The 19,618-nt window shown below is 44.7% G+C and overlaps 1 protein-coding gene across 1 annotated transcript in view; it reads right to left on the bottom strand.

Moving 5' to 3' along the window:
• The window catches only part of LOC137379694 (ADP-ribosylation factor-like protein 8B-A), a 116,685-nt gene that overhangs the window by 73,176 nt on the left and 23,891 nt on the right, over positions 1-19,618 (bottom strand). The window contains exon 2 of the mRNA XM_068050909.1: positions 8,614-8,694. Within this exon, the coding sequence (XP_067907010.1) occupies positions 8,614-8,694 (81 nt within the window). The remainder of the gene's footprint in view (positions 1-8,613; positions 8,695-19,618) is intronic.

The following is a 19,618-nucleotide window of genomic DNA, read 5'->3' as shown; positions in this document are numbered from 1 at the left end:
TTGTCTAGGGAAGCAGGAGGCTTGAGCTGGATGACCTTTCTCAGTCCATACTTTATGGAATTTACAGCACATAGTTTAAGGGCAGCATCACTCAAAAAAAAAAATCAGACACCACCTTCGAGAGTCAAGGATAGCAATCAGGTATTGGAATCCTGACCGGATTTTGCCCTTACACAACTTTAAGATGTACAGTATTTGATTCCAGATTTCTAACTGTCACCAACGAAGCACATGGATTTACACTCAGGCTGAGCTGGAAAATTAGGAAAAACTGATCAACAGATTCATAAAGCCTAACACAGGTTCAAAAAAGCAAATGAAATGAAAAGCGCACTTGAATAAAGACCTATACTATGCAGTTACTCTAAAAGTACAGCAGGGCATTGGCTAGCCAGAACTTAACCCTGCAGATGTGCTCATCATTCCATCACGTGCATAGCAGAAAATGGTGGGATTGCTCATTTCGGGTAGTGAAATTGGCAACCTGTATTGGCACTCTGTTAGGTTGGTTTTAAAATAGCGTACACAGCCATCAGTCACATGAAGACATTTTGCTCTTTCCCTCTACCCCAGTTCATCAGAATACTCTTTTATCTCTCGTCCCTCAATTGAAACTGCTACTGTTCTTCCTCTTCTGCTCTCATTCATGCTGGCACTATTTCCCCCTCCTTTGTCCATGATCATATCTTTCGCTCACTCCCCAATTCATACTTTTATCTTTCTTTCTATCCTCCTTAATTGAAACAGGCACTCGCCACCTTCCATTTCAGGCAAATAATCCCCTCCATTTTCAATGCCACTCTCTACCTGCCCTGCCCCCACTCCAGGAAACAAATGCCACTCTACTGCAGGTAGAAATTCCTGATCTCACAGAACGGTTATTCCTGTCCACGGAGCGATGACATTTAATTCCCTAGAGCAGCAGCAGGTAGAACTGGAGAACAGTGCTAAGGCATGAGCCATGCTAGTGCTCACTTGAGTTTAATATGCCAATGATTGGTATATATGGAATTACATAAATAATCCATTGCATAGGGAACCCTTCTGGATCAATAGTATTCAGCAGTAGGGTTTGCCTCCTCCCCATATATATTGAAATGGCATTGCCTGTCATCGGACTGACACATTTAAATCTGATCATTTCAACTCAAATTTGTGGCTTCCGCAGAGAAAAACTAAGCATACAGTTCACAACAACCTATTCATGATATTAAACAGAATACATATAAATTACATGATGATAGTGTGGTAACTTCTACCTTATAGTTTAAGGATAACTTAGGAACTCCTAAAAGAACATTGCAGGATTTTGCTATTCAGCTTTTACCATTCAACAATGACAACTGGCATTTATATAGTGCCTTAAACGTAGCAAAATTCCTCAAGGGTTTAACAGTGTTGGCAATTAAAATTTGGAACCAGCTACAGAAGGAGCTATCAGGGCATATGTCGAAAAGCTTGGTCAAAGAGGTAGCTTTTAAATAGCATCTTAAAGGAGGAGCAGAGAGAGGTAGCGAAGCGGAGAGGGTTAGGGAGGGAATTCCAAAACCTAGGGCTAAGGTAGCTGAAAGCATGGTCGCCAATTATGAAACTTAAAATTGGGATGTGCAAGAGGCGAGAATTAGAGAAGTTCAGGGATCTAGAAGGCTTGTAGGGCTGCAAGAGGTTACAGAGATAGAGAGGGGAGAGGTCATGGAAGGATTTGAAAATAAGGATGAAAATTTTAACATTGAGGTGTTGCCAGACCATGGGCCAATGTACGTCAGTAAGTACATGGGTGATGAGTGAATGGAACTTGGGCAAGTTAAGGTATGTGTAGCAGAGATTTGGATGACCACAACTTTATGTAGGGTGGAATATGGGAGGATGGCCAGGAGCGCATTGGAATAGTCAAGTCTAGAGGTAACAAAGGTATAGATGAGGGTTTCAGCAGCAGATGAACTGCAGGAGGATTGGAAGTGGAAGGAAATGGTTTTATTGATGGGATGGATGTGGTCAGAAGCTCATCTCTGGGTCAAATATAGCACTAAGGTTGCGAATGGTCTGGCTCAGCTTCAGACAGTTGCCAGAAGCATGGTGGAGTCAGTGGCCAAGCAACAGAGTGTTAATTGTACATTAATTGGGTTGAATTATAGACAGCTGGTGGGCATTACTGTTGATTCACTTGTGCCCCGATAAATACAAATGGACTGCAACTGTGGTTGTTGGGGTTAGGAAGTGCTTGCTTGTAATTTGTAACTGTGTAAATAAATGAATACAAAAGTATGTAAAGATTGGATCCAGCGATATCCTACACCAACTGGCTTTCTGGAATATAACACTGAGTTTGCCATGGGGACCGAAGACAATGGTTTCAGTCTTCCCAATATTTAACTGGAGGAAATTTCTGCACATCCACAGAGGATGTTATACAAATGTGACTAATTAGAGACAGTCTGGAGGAGTCAGAGGAGATGTTGTTTCGATGCAGGAGTCTTGTCTCTCTTGAGGTTTACGTGAAGTCAGCGGATCCGGAGATTTGGGTGGGGGGTGGGGGGCGGGGGGGCAGAGAGAGAGGGAGAGAGAGCAGGGGGGGGGGGGGGGAAGCAAGAGGGGGAGAGAGAAAGAAAGCGAGAGAGAGAGTGTTAGCTAGCCAGGAGAGAGGCTCTCTTCTTCCAAGTTCAGTTGCAACCTGACCCAAACTGTGCTATGAGCAGTTCAAACAAAAACCTGGGCCAGCAGGTTAGTCAAGTGACTAGCTGTTATAATAAACTCCTGAATTTGTAGATTCTCCATCATAGCAGACACCCTGGAATGCTGGTTTTCTTACACATTCAATGTCTGGTGATCAAAATCCATTTCAGTTAATTGAATCAGGGAGCCGTTCTATTGTCTCCAGGCACTGTCTCTTAGTATGCAAATGTTTTCCAGCCACTGCTAAACTCTTTAAACAAGTCATCTCTCCCTTCCAGCATCAGTTTAAAATTTATGTTCATATGATGAAATTAATATGCCTCATTCTTGGCAGGTGTTGTCTTCATGACAATATGGACCCAGATGTTGTGTTTACAGATAGATGGCGTTGCCAAGGGGCATCATGTAAATGGGAAATAGAAAGGTCCAAGGATAAGTCCTTGGGTACACCAGAAGCAACGGTGTGGGAGAGGGAAGGGAAGCCATTGCAGGTGGTTCTGTGGCTACTATTCAATAGACATGAAAGAAAGCAGGCAAGGGCATTTCCACCCAGATGGTGGAGAGTTATTGGAGGAAGATGGTGTGGTCAACTGTGGTGAAGACTGCAGACAGGTCAAGAAGGATGAGGAGTGCTAGTTTACCACAGTCACAGTAATGTAGAATGTAATTTGTGACTTTGATAAGGGCCACTTCAGTACTGTAGTGGGGGAGTTAACCTGATTGGAGGAAATCAAATGTGGGAGAGCTGGCAAAGATTTGGGACTCTACAACATATTTCAGGACTTTGGACAGGAAAGGGAGGTGGGAGATTGGGCAATAGATTACAAGAATAGGTGAGTCCAGGGTTTTTTTTTGAGGCGAGGGATTTGAATGGAAGAGAGTACCTGAGGAGAGAGAACCATCAACACCTTCAGTTAAAATAGGGGCCAGGAAGGGAAGTTTGACAGTCAACAATTTGGTGGCAATGGGGCCGAGGGTGCAGGAGGTGGGTCTCACGGACAAAATGAACTTGGAGAGAGCATGATGGGAGATGTGATAGAATCTAGAGAAAGATGCGAGTTTAAGGCAAAGGCAGCAAGGAATACTAGAAGTTTGGCCTGGTAGACTATGCAAAGTAGGGGAAGTGGCAGAGGTAGCCGAACAGATGGCCTCAATCTTTGTAACAAAAAAGTCCATGATCCCCTCACACTTGCTATTGGAGGGGAGGCTACAGGAGGCAGGACAGGGTTGTTTAACAGGATAGCTAATGGCAAAGAGGAGCTGGAGGTTACTTTTGCATTCTAGAATGTCCAAAGACAGTGAACAATTTTGGCAAAGGTCAGCAGGACCCAATAGTGCTTTATTTGGTCCAACCAGATCTTGTGATGGATGGTTAAGCCAGCTGTCTGCCACAAACAATCAAGTCTGCGTCCACTGGATTTAAGGGAGTGGGGATGAGGGCCATTCGAGGGGGAACAACTAGGCTAAGACAGAGTAATGGTTTTAATGGGAACAAGGGCATAAAAGATGAGGAGGGTACGATTGATCAAATCGGTAGTTACAGAAATATAACGATGAATGGAAGGTAAAAGGCCAAACAACTGGGAATTGTGCTCTCCAAGTTCCTCTTGTCCATGAGACCCACCTCCTTCTCCCTCGACCCTATTGCCACCAAACTATCAAACTTCCCTTCCTGGCCCCTATTTTAACTGATGCTGTTAACGGTTCCCTCTCCTCAGGTATTCTCTCTCTTCCATTCAAATCGACCAGTATCACCCCTCTCCTCAAAAAACCCTCGACTCATCTAATCTTGCAATCTACTGCCCCATCTCCCACCTCCCTTTCCTGCCAAAGTCCTTAAACACGTTGCAGAGTCCCAAATCTCGAGGAATGGTTTTATCCAGGGGCAAACACAGAAGGAAGTGGGAGGGGGAAGGGGAATGTGGGTGGAGAGGGATACAAGGAAGTGATCAGAGATGGCCATGTATTGCTGAGCCAGTTTTCATCACTGTTTCCGGACATCTTTTAGGGTTAAACTAGTGTTGAATCCTGCTACCAAATTGATGTTATCTCCTCAGATACTCCAGTAGATTGTAAAGTGTCTAACATCATACTGTCTGCTGTTTATTTGACCAAGTATAGACTTGAGTAAAATGTAAACATTTTGCCCACTCAAGATAAGAGGCTGGAGTTCTCCAATTCAAATGTTGCTCTTTTCAAAAAAAAAATGATCAGGATAAAGCTCACTATTTTTTATTCCTCATGCATCGCCCTTTAAAAATATAAAATTAGTATTACCTATTTTCTCAGTGGAGGGGATACATCTCAATAGATAGGGGATACAGGGCAAAGTTGCAGCCAGTATGATGGGTTGAAGTGTGTCTATTTTAACGCAAGAAGTGTCAGGAATAAGGGTGATGAACTTAGTGCATGGATCAGTACTTGGAGCTACGATGTTGTGGCCATTACGGAGACATGGCTATCACAGGGGCAGGAATGGATGTTGGATGTTCCGGGGTTTAGATGTTTCAAAAGGAATAGGGAGGGAGGTAAAAGAGGTGGGGGAGTGGCATTGCTAATCAGGGATAGTATCACAGCTGCAGAAAGGGAGGTCGTCGAGGAGGGTTTGTCTACTGAGTCATTATGGGTGGAAGTCAGAAACAGGAAAGGAGCAGTCACTTTGTTGGGAGTTTTCTATAGACCCCCCAATAGCAACAGAGACATGGAGGAACAGATTGGGAGGCAGATTTTGGAAAGGTGCAGAAGTAACAGGGTTGTTGTCATGGGTGACTTCAACTTCCCTAATATTGATTGGAACCTCCTTAGTGCAAATAGTTTGGATGGAGCAATTTTTGTCAGGTGTGTCCAGGAAGGTTTCCTGACTCAATATGTAGATAGGCCGACTAGAGGGGAGACTATGTTGGACTTGGTGCTTGGCAACGAACCAGGCCAGGTGGCAGATCTATCGATGGGAGAGCATTTCGGTGATAGTGATCACAACTCCCTGACCTTTACTGTAGTCATGGAGAGGGACAGGAGCAGACGGGATGGGAAAATATTTAATTGGGGGAGGGGGAAATTACAATGCTATTAGGCAGGAACTGGGGAGCATAAATTGGGAACAGATGTTCTCAGGGAAATGCACGACAGAAATGTGGAGGTTGTTTAGGGAGCACTTGCTGCGACTGCTGGATAGGTTTGTCCCAATGAGGCAGGGAAGGGATGGTAGGGTGGAGGAACCTTGGATGACAAGAGATGTGGAACAGCTAGTCAAGAGGAAGAAGGAAGCTTACTTAAGGGTGAGGAAGTGAGGATCAGACAGGGCTCTAGAGGGTTACAAGGTAGCCAGGAAGGAACTGAAGAATGGACTTAGGAGAGCTAGAAGGGGACATGAAAAAGTCTTGGCGGGTAGGATTGAGGAAAATCCCAAGGCGTTCTACATTTATGTGAGGAACAAGAGGATGACCAGAGTGAGGGTAGGGCCGATCAGGGATAGTGGAGGGAACTTGTGCCTGGAGTCGGAGTAGGTAGGGGAGGTCCTAAATGAATACTTTGCTTCAGTATTCACTAGTGAGAGGGACCTGGTCGTTTGTGAGGACAGCGTGGAACAGGCTGATATGCTCAAACAGGTTGAGGTTAAGAGGGAGGATGTGCTGGAAATTTTGAATGATATGAGGACAGATAAGTCCCCGGGGCCAGACGGGATATACCCAAGGATATTACGGGAAGCGAGGGAAGAGATCGCTGCGCCTTTGGCGATGATCTTTGCGTCTTCACTGTCCACTGGAGTAGTACCGGATGATTCGAGGGTGGCAAATGTTGTTCCCTTGTTCAAGAAAGGGAATAGGGATAACCCTGGGAATCATAGACCAGTCAGTCTTACGTCGATAGTGGGCAAATTATTGGAGAGGATTCTGAGAGACAGGATTTATGATTATTTGGAAAAGCATGGTTTGATTAGAGATAGTCACCATGGCTTTGTAAGGGGCAGGTCATGCCTCACAAGCCTTATTGAATTCTTTGAAGATGTGACAAAACACATTGATGAAGGAAGAGCAGTGGATGTGGTGTATATGGATTTTAGCAAGGCGTTTGATAAGGTTCCCCACGGTAGGCTCATTCAGAAAGTAAGGAGGCATGGGATTCAGGGAAAGTTGGCTGTCTGGATACAAAATTGGCTGGCCCATAGAAGTCAGAGGGTGGTAGTAGATGGAAAGTATTCAGCATGGAGCTCGGTGACCAGTGGTGTTCCACAAGGATCTGTTCTGGGACCTCTGCTCTTTGTGATTTTTATAAATGACTTGGATGAGGAAGTGGAAGGCTGGGTTAGCAAGTTTGCCGATGACACGAAGGTTACTGGAGTTGTGGATAGTGTGTAAGGCTGTTGCAACGGGACATTGACAGGATGCAGAGCTGGGCTGAGAAGTGGCAGATGGAGTTCAACCTGGAAAAGTGTGAAGTGATTCATTTTGGAAGGTCGAATTTGAATGCGAAGAAGGATGAGAGGTGACTTGATAGAGGGGTACAAGATGATGAGAGGCATAGATAGAGTGGATAGCCAGAGACTTTTTCCCAGGGTGGAAAGGGCTATCACCAGGGGGCATAATTTTAAGGTGATTGGAGGAAGGTTTCGGGGAGATGTCAGAGGTAGGTTCTTTGCACAGAGAGTGGTGGGTGCGTGGAATGCGCTGCCAGCGGTGGTAGTAGAAGCAGATACATTATGGGAATTTAAGCGACTCTTGGATCGGTACATGGATGATAGTAGCATGAAGGGTAGGTAGTTAGTTTGATCTTAGAGTAGGTTAAAGGCTGAAAAGAGTAAGGAAGATCAGGTAAATCAAGAAGTAGCATCAAGAGATGCAAAGGATTTTAAAACACTTTGCAGATTGTAGGTGGAAAGGAAAACTAATGATGTTGCATAGGTTTGAGGCCAGGGAACAGAATGAGTTGGCGTTAGAGACAGCAATATAATTTACTCTGAAAAAACCCTTCATCCTTCAATTTGTTCTGTTTTTGCAGCAATTATACTATCTTTAGACTATAGGGTCGAAAGATGTGCACTCTCATCTTTATACCGTTCAAAATGAATTGGTTATTATGCCCCAGAAACTATTCCAATTGATATGTGTTCTTACAAAACAGTTCTGTTTCAGCAATTTTCTCAAATATCAGGCGAACTAATCTTCGTGAAACAGAGGAACCTTTCAAATGTGCATTCATCCAGCTGTGACACTTGGCTTTGCAAAACACATCTGCCTGCAGTTTGCATCAGATGCTGTTTATCCCATCACAACTAGCTCAGACATCTCAGCAGATGATTTCATTCCACTTTCACTGGTATCACAAGGTAATTAACCTAAATAGCCTGCATACTAATATATGCCTTAACACATCAAAGTGCATCTGCACTACAAGCAACAACGCAAAATATGTTGCTAGTGCTATACAAATCAATTGCTAACATTTCAAAGAGTTACAAATGAAAGAGATTGAAATTATGAAATGGATACACAAAAATAAGCCATCATAAAGGGGAGGGAGGGAGGGAGAGAGAAACACAAGCTTCCAGACCCTAAAGGATTGCAAATGAATGCAGAATGAAGAATATTTACATGTACTGGACTTAAGTTTTCAGAATGTTTATCCAATGGAGGCACAAACTTAATCTCATCTCAGCACATCCAACTATAGTCATGGTTACCCAATTGAGTGCACACAAATTATTTTGGATATACAGCCTGCAAGAAAGCGAACAGATTACACTTCTTAACATGGGGTTTCTTCATCAACCATGATCTGAAAAGATAGATTGTTAATAGTTTTCACTGTATTAAAAAATAAATCTTTTATATGGGGTCATATACACAGGAACACAATGCACCAAAGTGGTTGCTAAAATTTATTTTTTTTTGCTACTAAACCAAAAATATTAAGATGCAGAAATGTATCCTGCCAAATTACCTTAATGGTGACATTTCCTTTTGTTAGTTTCCTCATGTTGAAACCCACTGTTGGAATCATATCTTCAGTGAACTGACCAGACTGTACGGAAAACAAGAATACTGATTCAATATTCATATTTCAATTAAGGTAAAACCACCAGAAGTATAGAAACTTCTTTTAACTAAAATAGGTATTTTTTTTTTTTTTACACTGTCTTCAGCTGGATTCATTTTTTTTTTAAATATGCATTTTTGTGCATATCAAAGTGTTTGGGAAATTCTCCCATTTCAGGTATCGAGTGCCAGCATCAAGCACACCAGGTCAGTGGAGCACAGACAGACATAACTGATTATTTCACTGATCCACAACTAAATCACCTGCACAATCATGCAAACAAAATAAATGTACTCATGTAAATTTAAGATTGGCACAGATGCAAAAGAAAGAGTCAGTTGGAAGCAATTCATTCACACAAAGGATTATTTGAGGACAGAATGTAGTCAAGTCAAAGTACTGAAGAGAAAATTAGATCAACACTTAGTGGGAAAAGAAAAATATTAGAACACTGTGAGAACAGAGCAGGGAAAGATGAGTTTAAATAGCTTCCTTCTGTGCCGAAACTTCAAGGACTCCAGAGAAATAAGTCCTAGATACCATGTACGAGGAGTCTTAAGTTGCAGCAAAGAACTGGTGACAAGAAAACATTTTTTCACCGAAAATAGGGCCACAATTCTGCTGTCAGGATAAGTGAACGTGTTTCAGCAGTGCAAACACGGAAAGTGGCTGCAGACACAGGGCTTTCACATCATACAGACCAAACAAATACCAATTACAAACTGTTTGATGTTAGCTAACCTTAGCTGAGAGAGAAATCCGAGCAGAGTAATTGGGTGTGTGTCTTTGGGAACACAGCGAGTAGGGGTGGGCTACCGGGTGCGGGTGGGTGGAAGATCAGCTAGAGGCTGGAATTTTATGCCCCACCCTCCCCCACTACCGGGAGCAAGGACTTAAAACCGAACGGGAGTTGGGGGGTTGGCATTCCTGTCGGCCACCCGCCCCCGCTGCCATTTTACAAGCAGCAGGGGAGGTTGAAAACAGCCAGCCTGCCCCAGGCCAATTGAGGCCCTGAAGTAACCAAGCAATTGCCACTTAAAAGGCCTCCTTCTGCCACCAATGGTATCTTACCAGTGGCAGCCAGGCACTTCACAACCTGGAGAGTCTGCCCTGTAAAACCTGCCAGCCTCCTTGCAGACTGGGGAAGGGGACCTCCTGATTGGGCACAAATAGCACACCCCACGGCACAAGCCACCCCCACTGAAGCACGTCCCCCCCATCCACCTAAGAGACTCGCATCCGCCTCGCCGGGGCCCTGCCAATTTTCCCAGCGAAGCCCAAAACCACACTCCCCTTTTGGTGCCAACCTCCATGGTGCTCTTCTGCTTGGGTGCAATCCTAACAGCAGCCACCACTTCCAGTGGCGCTGCTGGGACTGAGGAGCTTCCGGCCCTCTGAGTGACCGGCAGCTCATGAAGGTGGCACGTCTTGCCTCAGAGGGGTGGAAGTCCACCTGGGGCCAATTAAAGGCCTAGGCCACCAAAAAACGCTGCGTGGCTTCCAGGCCTGGTGGAAGCAGGCTCGCCCCTGACTTTTCAGCTGGTGGGCGGGGCCTCCGCTGCCATTCAAAAGTCTGGCCAGAGTTTCTCTCCCAATTAACATCCAGTAAACTACTGCCCCCTCCCTCCCACTGGAAAATGTGTGCATGATAATATGGGGTGAGGACAGAAAATTGGCAACACTTTGATATAGAGTGGGATTTCAACTGGTCCACACAACAGTTGGGCTGGAAGACAAAAAGGAGCTGGCACCGTCCTCGAGCCATTTACAAAGGCTCCGCTCGCTGGTTCCAGACTGCCTCCTCCCATGAGAACATGAAAACATAAGAAATAGGAACAGGAGTAAGCCAGTTGGCCCCTCAAGCCTGCTCTGCCATTCAATAAGATCATGGCTGACCTGACTATAGCTTTAACTTCACTGTTCTGTCTACTCCCAGAACCCTTTACTCCCTTGAAGATCAAAAATCTGTCTAACTCTGCCTTGAATATATCCGATGACCCAGTCTCCACTGCTTTCTGGGAAAGAGAATTCCAAAGATTAACAAACATCAGAGAAGTAATTCCTCCCCCTTTTCATCTCAAATGGGAGACCCCTTATTTTGAAATTGTGCCCCCCAGTTCAGGATTCCTCCACGAGGGGAAAAGTCCTCTCAGCATCCAAGCTGTCAAGCCCCCTCAGAATCTTACATGTTTCAATCAGATCACCTCTCATTTTTCTAAACACCAATGAGTATCGGCGCAACCTGCTCAACCTTTCCTCATAAGACAACCCTTTCATCCGAGGAATCAACCTAGTGAACGTTCTCCAAACTGCCTCCAATGCAAGTATATCCCTTCTTAAATAAGGAGACCAGAACTGTACGCAGTACTCTACGTGTGATCTCAACAAAGAACAGTACAGCACAGGAACAGGCCATTCGGCCCTCCAAGCCTGCGCCGATCTTGATGCCTGCCTAAACTAAAACCTTCTGCACTTCCGAGGTTCGTATCCCTCTATTCCCATCCTGTTCATGCATTTGTCAAGATGCCTCTGAAACGTCTCTATGGTACCTGCTTCCACCACCTCCCCCCGCAGCAAGTTCCAGGCACTCTCCACCCTCTGTGTAAAGAACTTGCCTCGCACATCCCCTCTAAACTTTGCCCCTCACACCTTAAACCTATGTCCCCTCGTAACTGACTCTTCCACCCTGGGAAAAAGCTTCTGACTATCCACTCTGTCCATGCCGCTCATAACTTTGTAAACCTCTATCATGTCGCCCTTCCACCTCCATCGTTCCAGTGAAAACAATCCGTGTTTATCCAACCTCTCCTCATAGCTAATGCCCTCCAGACCAGGCAACATCCTGGTAAACCTCTTCCATACTCTCTCCAAAGCCTCCACGTCCTTCTGGTAGTGTGGTGACCAGAATTGCACGCAATATTTTAAGTGTGGCCTAACTAAAGTTCTGTACAGCTGCAGCATGACTTGCCAATTTTTATCCTCTATGCCCTGACCGATGAAGGCAAGCATGCCATATGCCTTCTTGACTACCTTATCCACCTGCGTTGCCACTTTCAGTGGCCTGTGGACCTGTACGCCCAGATCTCTCTGCCTGTCAATACTCCTAAGGGTTCTGCCATTTACTGTATACTTCCCACCTGCATTAGACCTTCCAAAATGCATTACCTCACATTTGTCCTGATTAAACTCCATCTGCCATTTCTCCGCCCAAGTCTCCAACCGATCTATATCCTGCTGTATCCTCTGACAATCATCATCACTGTCCGCAACACCTTTGTGTAGTCCGCAAACTTACTAATCAGACCAGCTATATTTTCCTCCCAATCATTTATATATACTACAAAAGGCAAAGGTCCTAGCACTGATCCCTGCGGAACACCACTAGTCACATCCCTCCATTCAGAAAAGCACCCTTCCACTGCTACCCTCTGTCTTCTATGAAAGAGCCAGTTCTGTATCCATCTTGCCAGCTCGCCTCTGATCCCGTGTGACTTCACCTTTTGTACCAGTCTGCCATGAGGGACCTTGTCAAAGGCTTTACTGAAGTACATATAGATAACATCCACTGCCCTACCTTCATCAATCATTTCGTCACTTCCTCAAAAAACTCAATCAAATTAGTGAGACATGACCTCCCCTTCACAAAACCATGCTGCCTCTCGCTAATAAGTTTGTTTGTTTCCAAATGGGAGTCAATCCTGTCCCGAAGAATCCTCTCTAATAATTTCCCTACCACTGACGTAAGGCTCACCAGCCTATAATTTCCTGGATTATCCTTGCTCCCCTTCTTAAACAAAGGAACAACATTGGCTATTCTCCAGTCCTCTGGGATCTCACCTGTAGCCAATGAGGATACAAAGATTTCTGTTAAGGCCCCAGCAATTTCTTCCCTTGCCTCCCTCAGTATTCTGGGGTAGATCCCATCAGGCCCTAGGGACCTATCTACCGTAATGCTTTGCAAGACACCCAGCACCTCCTCCTTTTTGATAATGAGATGACTGAGACTACCTACACTCCCTTCCCTCGGCTCATCATCCACGAAGTCCTTCTCCTTGGTGAATACTGATGCAAAGTACTCATTTAGTACCTCGCCCATTTCCTCTGGCTCCACACATAGATTCCCTTCTCTGTCCTTGAGTGGGCCAACCCTTTCCCTGGTTACCCTCTTGCTCTTTATATACATATAAAAAGCCTTGGGATTTTCCTTAATCCTGTTTGCCAATGACTTTTCATAACCCCTTTTAGCCCTCCTGACTCCTTGCTTAAGTTCCTTCCTACTGTCTTTATATTCCTCAAGGGATTCGTCTGTTCCTAGCCTTCCAGCCCTTACGAATGCTTCCTTTTTCTTTTTGACGAGGCTCACAATATCCCGCGTTATCCAAGGTTCCCGAAACTTGCCAAACTTATCCTTCATCCTCACAGGAACATGCTGGTCCTGGATTCTAATCAACTGATGTTTGAAAGACTCCCACATGTCAGATGTTGATTTACCCTCAAACAGACGCCCCCAATCTAAATTCTTCAGTTCCTGCCTAATATTGTTATAATTAGCCTTCCCCCAATTTAGCACCTTCACCCGAGGACTTCACCAACGACTTGTGCAGTTGTAGCAAGATTTCCCTACTTTTATACTCCATCCCACTTAATAAAGGCCAACATTCCATTTGCCTTCATAACTACTTGCTGGACTTGCATGCTAACTTTTTGTGATTCATGTATGAGGACACCCAGATCCCTCTGTACCGCAGCATTCTGTAGTCTCGCTCCATTTAAATAATATTCTACTTTTCCATTCTTCTCACCAAAGTGGGCAACCTCACATTTTCCCACATGATACTCTATCTGCCAAATTTCTGCCCACTCATTGAACCTACCAATATCCCTTTGCAGATTCTGTGTCCTCCTCACCACTTGCTTTCCACTAGTTACACTTTGCCAACCTGAAAATGACCCACATATCCCAACTCTGTTTGCTGTTAGTTAGTCAATCCTCTATCCACGCTAATATATTACCCCAACACCATGAGCTCTTATGTAGTAACCTTTCTGTGGCACCTTATTGAATGTCTTTCGGAAATCCAAATACACTACATCGACTGGTTCCCCTTTATTCACTCTTCTTGTTACATCCTCAAAGAAATCTAATAAATTAGTCAAGCACCATTTTCCTTTCACAAAACTATGTTGACTCTGCCTGATTGCATTACAACTTTCTAAATGTCATGCTACTACTTCCTTAATAATGGATTCCAGCATTTTCCCAACGACAGATGTATGGGTAACAGGCCTACAGTTGCTTCCTTTTTTGACTCCCTTCTTTCTTGAATAGAGGTGTTACAGTTGCAGTTTTCCAATCAGTTGAGACTGTTCCAGAAAAGAAGGAATTTTGGAAGTTTCCAACCAATGCAGCCACATCTTTTAAGACCCTAGATGCAGGCCATCAGGTCCAGGGGACCAGTCAGTCTTTCGTGCCATTAGTTTTCCTAGTATCTTTTCCCTAATTGCTAGTGATTGTTTTAAGTTCCTCCCTCCCTTTTGCTCCCTGATTTTCTACTATTCTTGGAATTTTTTTTGACTTCTTCTGTGAAGACAGATACAAAATATCTGTTCAAAAGTCTCTGCCACTTCCTTGTTTCCCTTCTGAATTCCCCAGACTCATCTTCTTCGGGGTCAACATTTACTTCAGTTACTCTCTTCCTTTTCATATACTTGTGGAAGCTCTTCGGTTGTTATGTTTATTGCTAGTTTACTCTCATTCGGATTTCTCCCTTTTGTTTCAATCATTCCTTGCTGGATTCTAAAATTTTCCCAGTATTCTAGCCTACCGCTAATTTTCACAGCATTATACACCTTTTCTTTCCATTTGATACCATCCTTAACTTCCTTAGATAGCCACAAATGTTAGACACAGTCCTTTGCATAGAGTCTTTCTCAATGGTATATATCTTTGTTGATAGTTATGAAGTATCCCCTGAAATATCTGCTGCTGCATATCTACTGTGTTACCTATTTTCTCAGTCCACTTTAGCTAATTATATCCATTAATGAGTCCATTATAAAAGATTTTATAACAGAACACTTGGAGAACAGTGGTAGAATCAGACAGAGTCAGCATGGATTTACAAGAGGGAAATCATGCTTGACAAATCTACCAGAATTCTTTGAGGATGTAACGAGTAGAGTTGATGAGGCAGAGCCAGTGGATGTGGTTTATTTGGACTTTCAGAAGGCTTTCAACAAAGTCCCACATAAGATTTAGCATGAAAATTAAAGCGTATGGGATTGGGGTAGTGTATTGAGATGGATAGAAAATTGGTTGGCAGACAGGAAACAAAGAGTCGGAATAAACGGGTCTTTTTCTGAATGGCAGGCAGTGACTAGTGGGGTACCGCAGGGATCGGTGCTAGGACCCCAGCTATTCACAATATATATTAATGATTTAGATGACGGAACTAAGTGTAATATCTCCAAATTTGCAGATGACACAAAACTAGGTGGGAGGGTGAGTAGTGAGGAGGATGCAGAGAGGCTTCAGGGTGATTTGGACAAATTAAGTGAGTGGGCAAATGCTTGGCAGATGCAGTATACTGCAGATAAACGTGAAGTTATCCACTTTGGTAGCAAAAACAGGAAGGCAGATTATCTGAACTGCTTATAAACTGAGAGGGGGGAATATGCGACGAGTCCTGGGTGTTCTCATACACCAGTCACTGAAGGTAAGCATGCAGGTGCAAAAGATGGTAAAAAAGGCAAATGGTATGTTGGCCTTCATGGTGAGAGGTTTCGAGTACAGGAGCAGGGATGTCTTGCTGCAATTATACAGGGCCTTGGTGAGGCCACACCTGGAATATTGTGTGCAGTTTTGGTCTCCTTATCTGAGGAAGGATGTTCTTGCCATAGAGGGAGTGCAGCGGAGGTTTACCAGACTGATTCCTGGGATGGCGGGACTGACGTATAAGAGATTGAGTAGGTTAGGATTATATTCACTGGAGTTCAGAAGAGTGAGGGGGGAATCCCATAGAAACCTCTAAAATTCTAACAGGACTTGACAGGGCAGATGCAGGAAGGACGTTGCCAATGGTGGGGGAGTCCAGAACCAGGGGTCATAGTCTAAGGATATGGGGTAAACCTTTCAGAACTGAGATGGAGGAGAAATTACTTCACCCAGAGAATGGTGAGCCTGTGGAATTTGCTACCACAGAAAGCAGTTCAGGCCAAACATTGTATGTTTTCAAGAAGGAGTTAGATATAGCTCTTAGGGCAAAAGGGATCAAAGGATATGGGGAGAAAGCGGGAACAGGTTACTGAGTTGGATGATCAGCCGTGATCATAATGAATGGCAGAGCAGGCTCAAAGGGCCGAATGGCCTACTCCTGCTCCTACTTTCTATGTTTCAATCATACCTTTCTAATTGTCTTTATTTAAGTTTAGGACCCAAGTATCTCACACTCAAACGGAATGTGAAATTCTATCATGTTAGAATTAATCTTACCCTTTACTACAAGATCATTAATTAATCCCGTCTCATTACACATAACCAGGTCCAAAATAGCCCGTTTCCTGGTTGGTTCCACAACGTAAACTATCCCAAAAACACGTTATAGAGTCAGTCATTTATGGCACAGAAGGCGGCCATTCAGTCCATCAAGTCCATGCCAGCTCTCCACTGAGCTATTCAGTCAGTCCCACCTCCCCCGCTCGATCCTGTAGCCCTGCAAGTCTATTTCTTGCCCATCCAATTTCCTTTTGACATCAGTGATTGTCTCCGCTTCTACCACCCTTGTGGGCAGCGAGATCCGCTGCATGAAAAAGTTCTTCCTCATATTCCCCCTGCACTCTAATTTCGTTCTATTTTAAATGTTGTTTGTATCTTCATAGTGTTTAAGAATTTAGTTCTTCTAAGGACTCTGTTGTGTTGATAAGGTAAGCTTTTTATTTAAGAAGTTCTGTCCGTTGGATTGCTAACCTAACAAGTTTTGACATTTTTTTTGGTTTTTCAGTAGATTTGTTGGGAATTTAGAATAGTGGGAATGGAGGTTAAGGCAGTTGTATGTTCCTCCTGCAGAATGTGGGAGGTAAGGGTCGCCAAGAGTGTCCCTGCTGACTGCATCTGCGGGAAGTGCGCCCAACTCCAGCTCCTCGAGAACCGCGTTAGGGAACTGGAGCTGGAGCTGGATGAACTTCGGATCATTCGGGAGGCGGAAGGGGTTATTGAGAGGAGTTATGGGGAGGTAGTCACACCTCAGGTAAAAGAAGTAGGTAGATGGGTTACCGTCAGGGGAAGGAGAGGGAACCAGCAGGCAGTGCAGGGATCCCCTGTGGCCGTTTCCCTCAACAACAGGTATACCGTTTTGGATAATGTTGCGGGGGACGACTTACCAGGGGTAAGCAATGGGGTACAGGTATCTGGCACAGAGTCTGTCCCTGTTGCTCAGAAGGGAAGGGGGAAGAGGAGCAGAGCATTAGTCATTGGGGACTCCATAGTTAGGGGAACAGATAGGAGGTTCTGTGGGAACGAGAGAGACTCACGGTTGGTATGTTGTCACCCAGGTGCCAGGGTTCGTGATGTCTCAGATCGTGTTTTTGGGATCCTTAAGGGGGAGGGGGAGCAGCCCCAAGTCGTGGTCCACATAGGCACCAACGACATAGGTAGGAAGAGAGATGGGGATTTAAGACAGAAATTCAGGGAGCTAGGGTGGAAGCTTAGAGCGAGAACAAACAGAGATGTTATCTCTGGGTTGTTGCCCGTGCCACGTGATAGCGAAGCAAGGAATAGGGAGAGAGAGGAGTTGAACACGTGGCTGCAGGGATGGTGCAGGAGGGAGGGTTTTGGTTTCCTGGATAATTGGGGCTCTTTCTGGGGTAGGTGGGACCTCTACAAACAGGATGGTCTTCACCTGAACCAGAGGGGTACCAATATCCTGAGGGAGAGATTTGCTAGTGCTCTTCGGGGGGGTTTAAACTAATTCAGCAGGGGAATGGGAACCTAAAATGTAGTGCCAGTGTACAGGACGTTGAGAGTAGTGAGGTCAGGGATAAGGTTACAGGGACGCAAGAGGGCACTGGCAAGCAAGAACCTGGTTTAAAGTGTGTCTACTTCAACGCCAGGAGCATCCGGAATAAGGTGGGTGAGCTTGCAGCATGGGTTGGTACCTGGGATCTCGATGTAGTGGCCATTTCGGAGACATGGGTAGAGTAGGGGCAGGAATGGATGTTGCAGGTTCCAGGATTTAGATGTTTCAGTAAGAACAGAGAAGATGGTAAAAGAGGGGGGGGCGTGGCATTGTTAATCAAGGAGAGTATTACAGCGACAGAAAGGACGTTTGAGGACTCGTCTACGGAGGTAGTATGGGCCGAGGTTAGAAACAGGAGAGGTGAGGTCACCCTGTTGGGAGTCTTTTATAGACCTCCAAATAGTTCCAGAGATGTAGAGGAAAGGATAGCGAAGATGATTCTCGACAGGGGCGAGAGTAACAGGGTAGTTGTTATGGGGGACTTTAACTTTCCAAATATCGACTGGAAATACTATAGTTCGAGTACTTTAGATGGGTCAGTTTTTGTCCAGTGTGTGCAGGAGGGTTTTCTGACACAGTATGTAGACAGGCCAACCAGGGGCGATGCCACATTGGATTTGGTACTGGGTAATGAACCCGGCCAGGTGTTAGATTTAGATGTAGGTGAGCACTTTGGTGATAGTGATCACAATTTGGTTAGGTTTACCTTAGCGATGGGCAGGGACAGGTATATACCGCAGGGCAAAAATTATAGCTGGGGGAAAGGAAATTATGATGCGATTAGGCAAGATTTAGGATGCGTAGGATGGGGAAGGAAACTGCAGGGGATGGGAACAATCGAAATGTGGAGCTTATTCAAGGAGCAGCTACTCCGTGTCCTTGATAAGTATGTACCTGTGAGGCAGGGAGGAAGTTGTCGAGCGAGGGAGCCGTGGTTTACTAAAGAAGTTGAAGCGCTTGTCAAGAGGAAGAAGAAGGCTTATGTTAGGATGAGACGTGAAGGCTCAGTTGGGGCGCTTGAGAGTTACAAGCTAGCCAGGAAGGATCTAAAGGGAGAGCTAAGAAGAGCAAGGAGAGGACATGAGAAGTCATTGGCGGATAGGATCAGGGAAAACCCTAAGGCTTTCTATAGGTATATCAGGAATAAAAGAATGACTAGAGTTAGATTAGGGCCAATCAAGGATAGTAGTGGGAAGTTGTGTGTGGAATCAGAGGAGGTAGGGGAAGTGTTAAATGAATATTTTGCGTCAGTATTTACAGTAGAGAAAGAAAATGTTGTCGAGGAGAATACTGAGATACAGGCTACTAGGCTAGATGGGATTGAGGTTCACAGGAGGAGGTGTTATCAATTTTGGAAAGTGTGAAAATAGATAAGTCCCCTGGGCCAGATGGGATTTATCCTAGGATTCTCTGGGAAGCTAGGGAGGAGATTGCAGAGCCTTTGTCCTTGATCTTTATGTCGTCATTGTCGACAGGAATAGTGCCGAAAGACTGGAGGATAGCAAATGTTGTCCCCTTGTTCAAGAAAGGGAGTAGAGACAGCCCTGGTAATTATAGACCTGTGAGCCTTACTTCGGTTGTGGGTAAAATGTTGGAAAAGGTTATAAGAGACAGGATTTATAATCATCTTGAAAAGAATAAGTTCATTAGCGATAGTCAGCACGGTTTTGTGAAGGGTAGGTCGTGCCTCACAAACCTTATTGAGTTTTTCGAGAAGGTGACCAAACAGGTGAATGAGGGTAAAGCAGTGGATGTGGTGTATATGGATTTCAGTAAGGCGTTTGATAAGGTTCCTCATGGTAGGCTATTGCAGAAAATACGGAAGTATGGGGTTGAAGGTGATTTAGAGCTTTGGATCAGAAATTGGCTGGCTGAAAGAAGACAGAGGGTGGTGG

The sequence above is a fragment of the Heterodontus francisci genome, chromosome 18 (genome assembly GCF_036365525.1).
Source record: "Heterodontus francisci isolate sHetFra1 chromosome 18, sHetFra1.hap1, whole genome shotgun sequence".
In the NCBI taxonomy this organism is placed as follows: domain Eukaryota; kingdom Metazoa; phylum Chordata; class Chondrichthyes; order Heterodontiformes; family Heterodontidae; genus Heterodontus; species Heterodontus francisci.
Note: the sequence above shows the minus strand (reverse complement) of the source record. Positions and strands in the feature narration are given on the sequence as shown.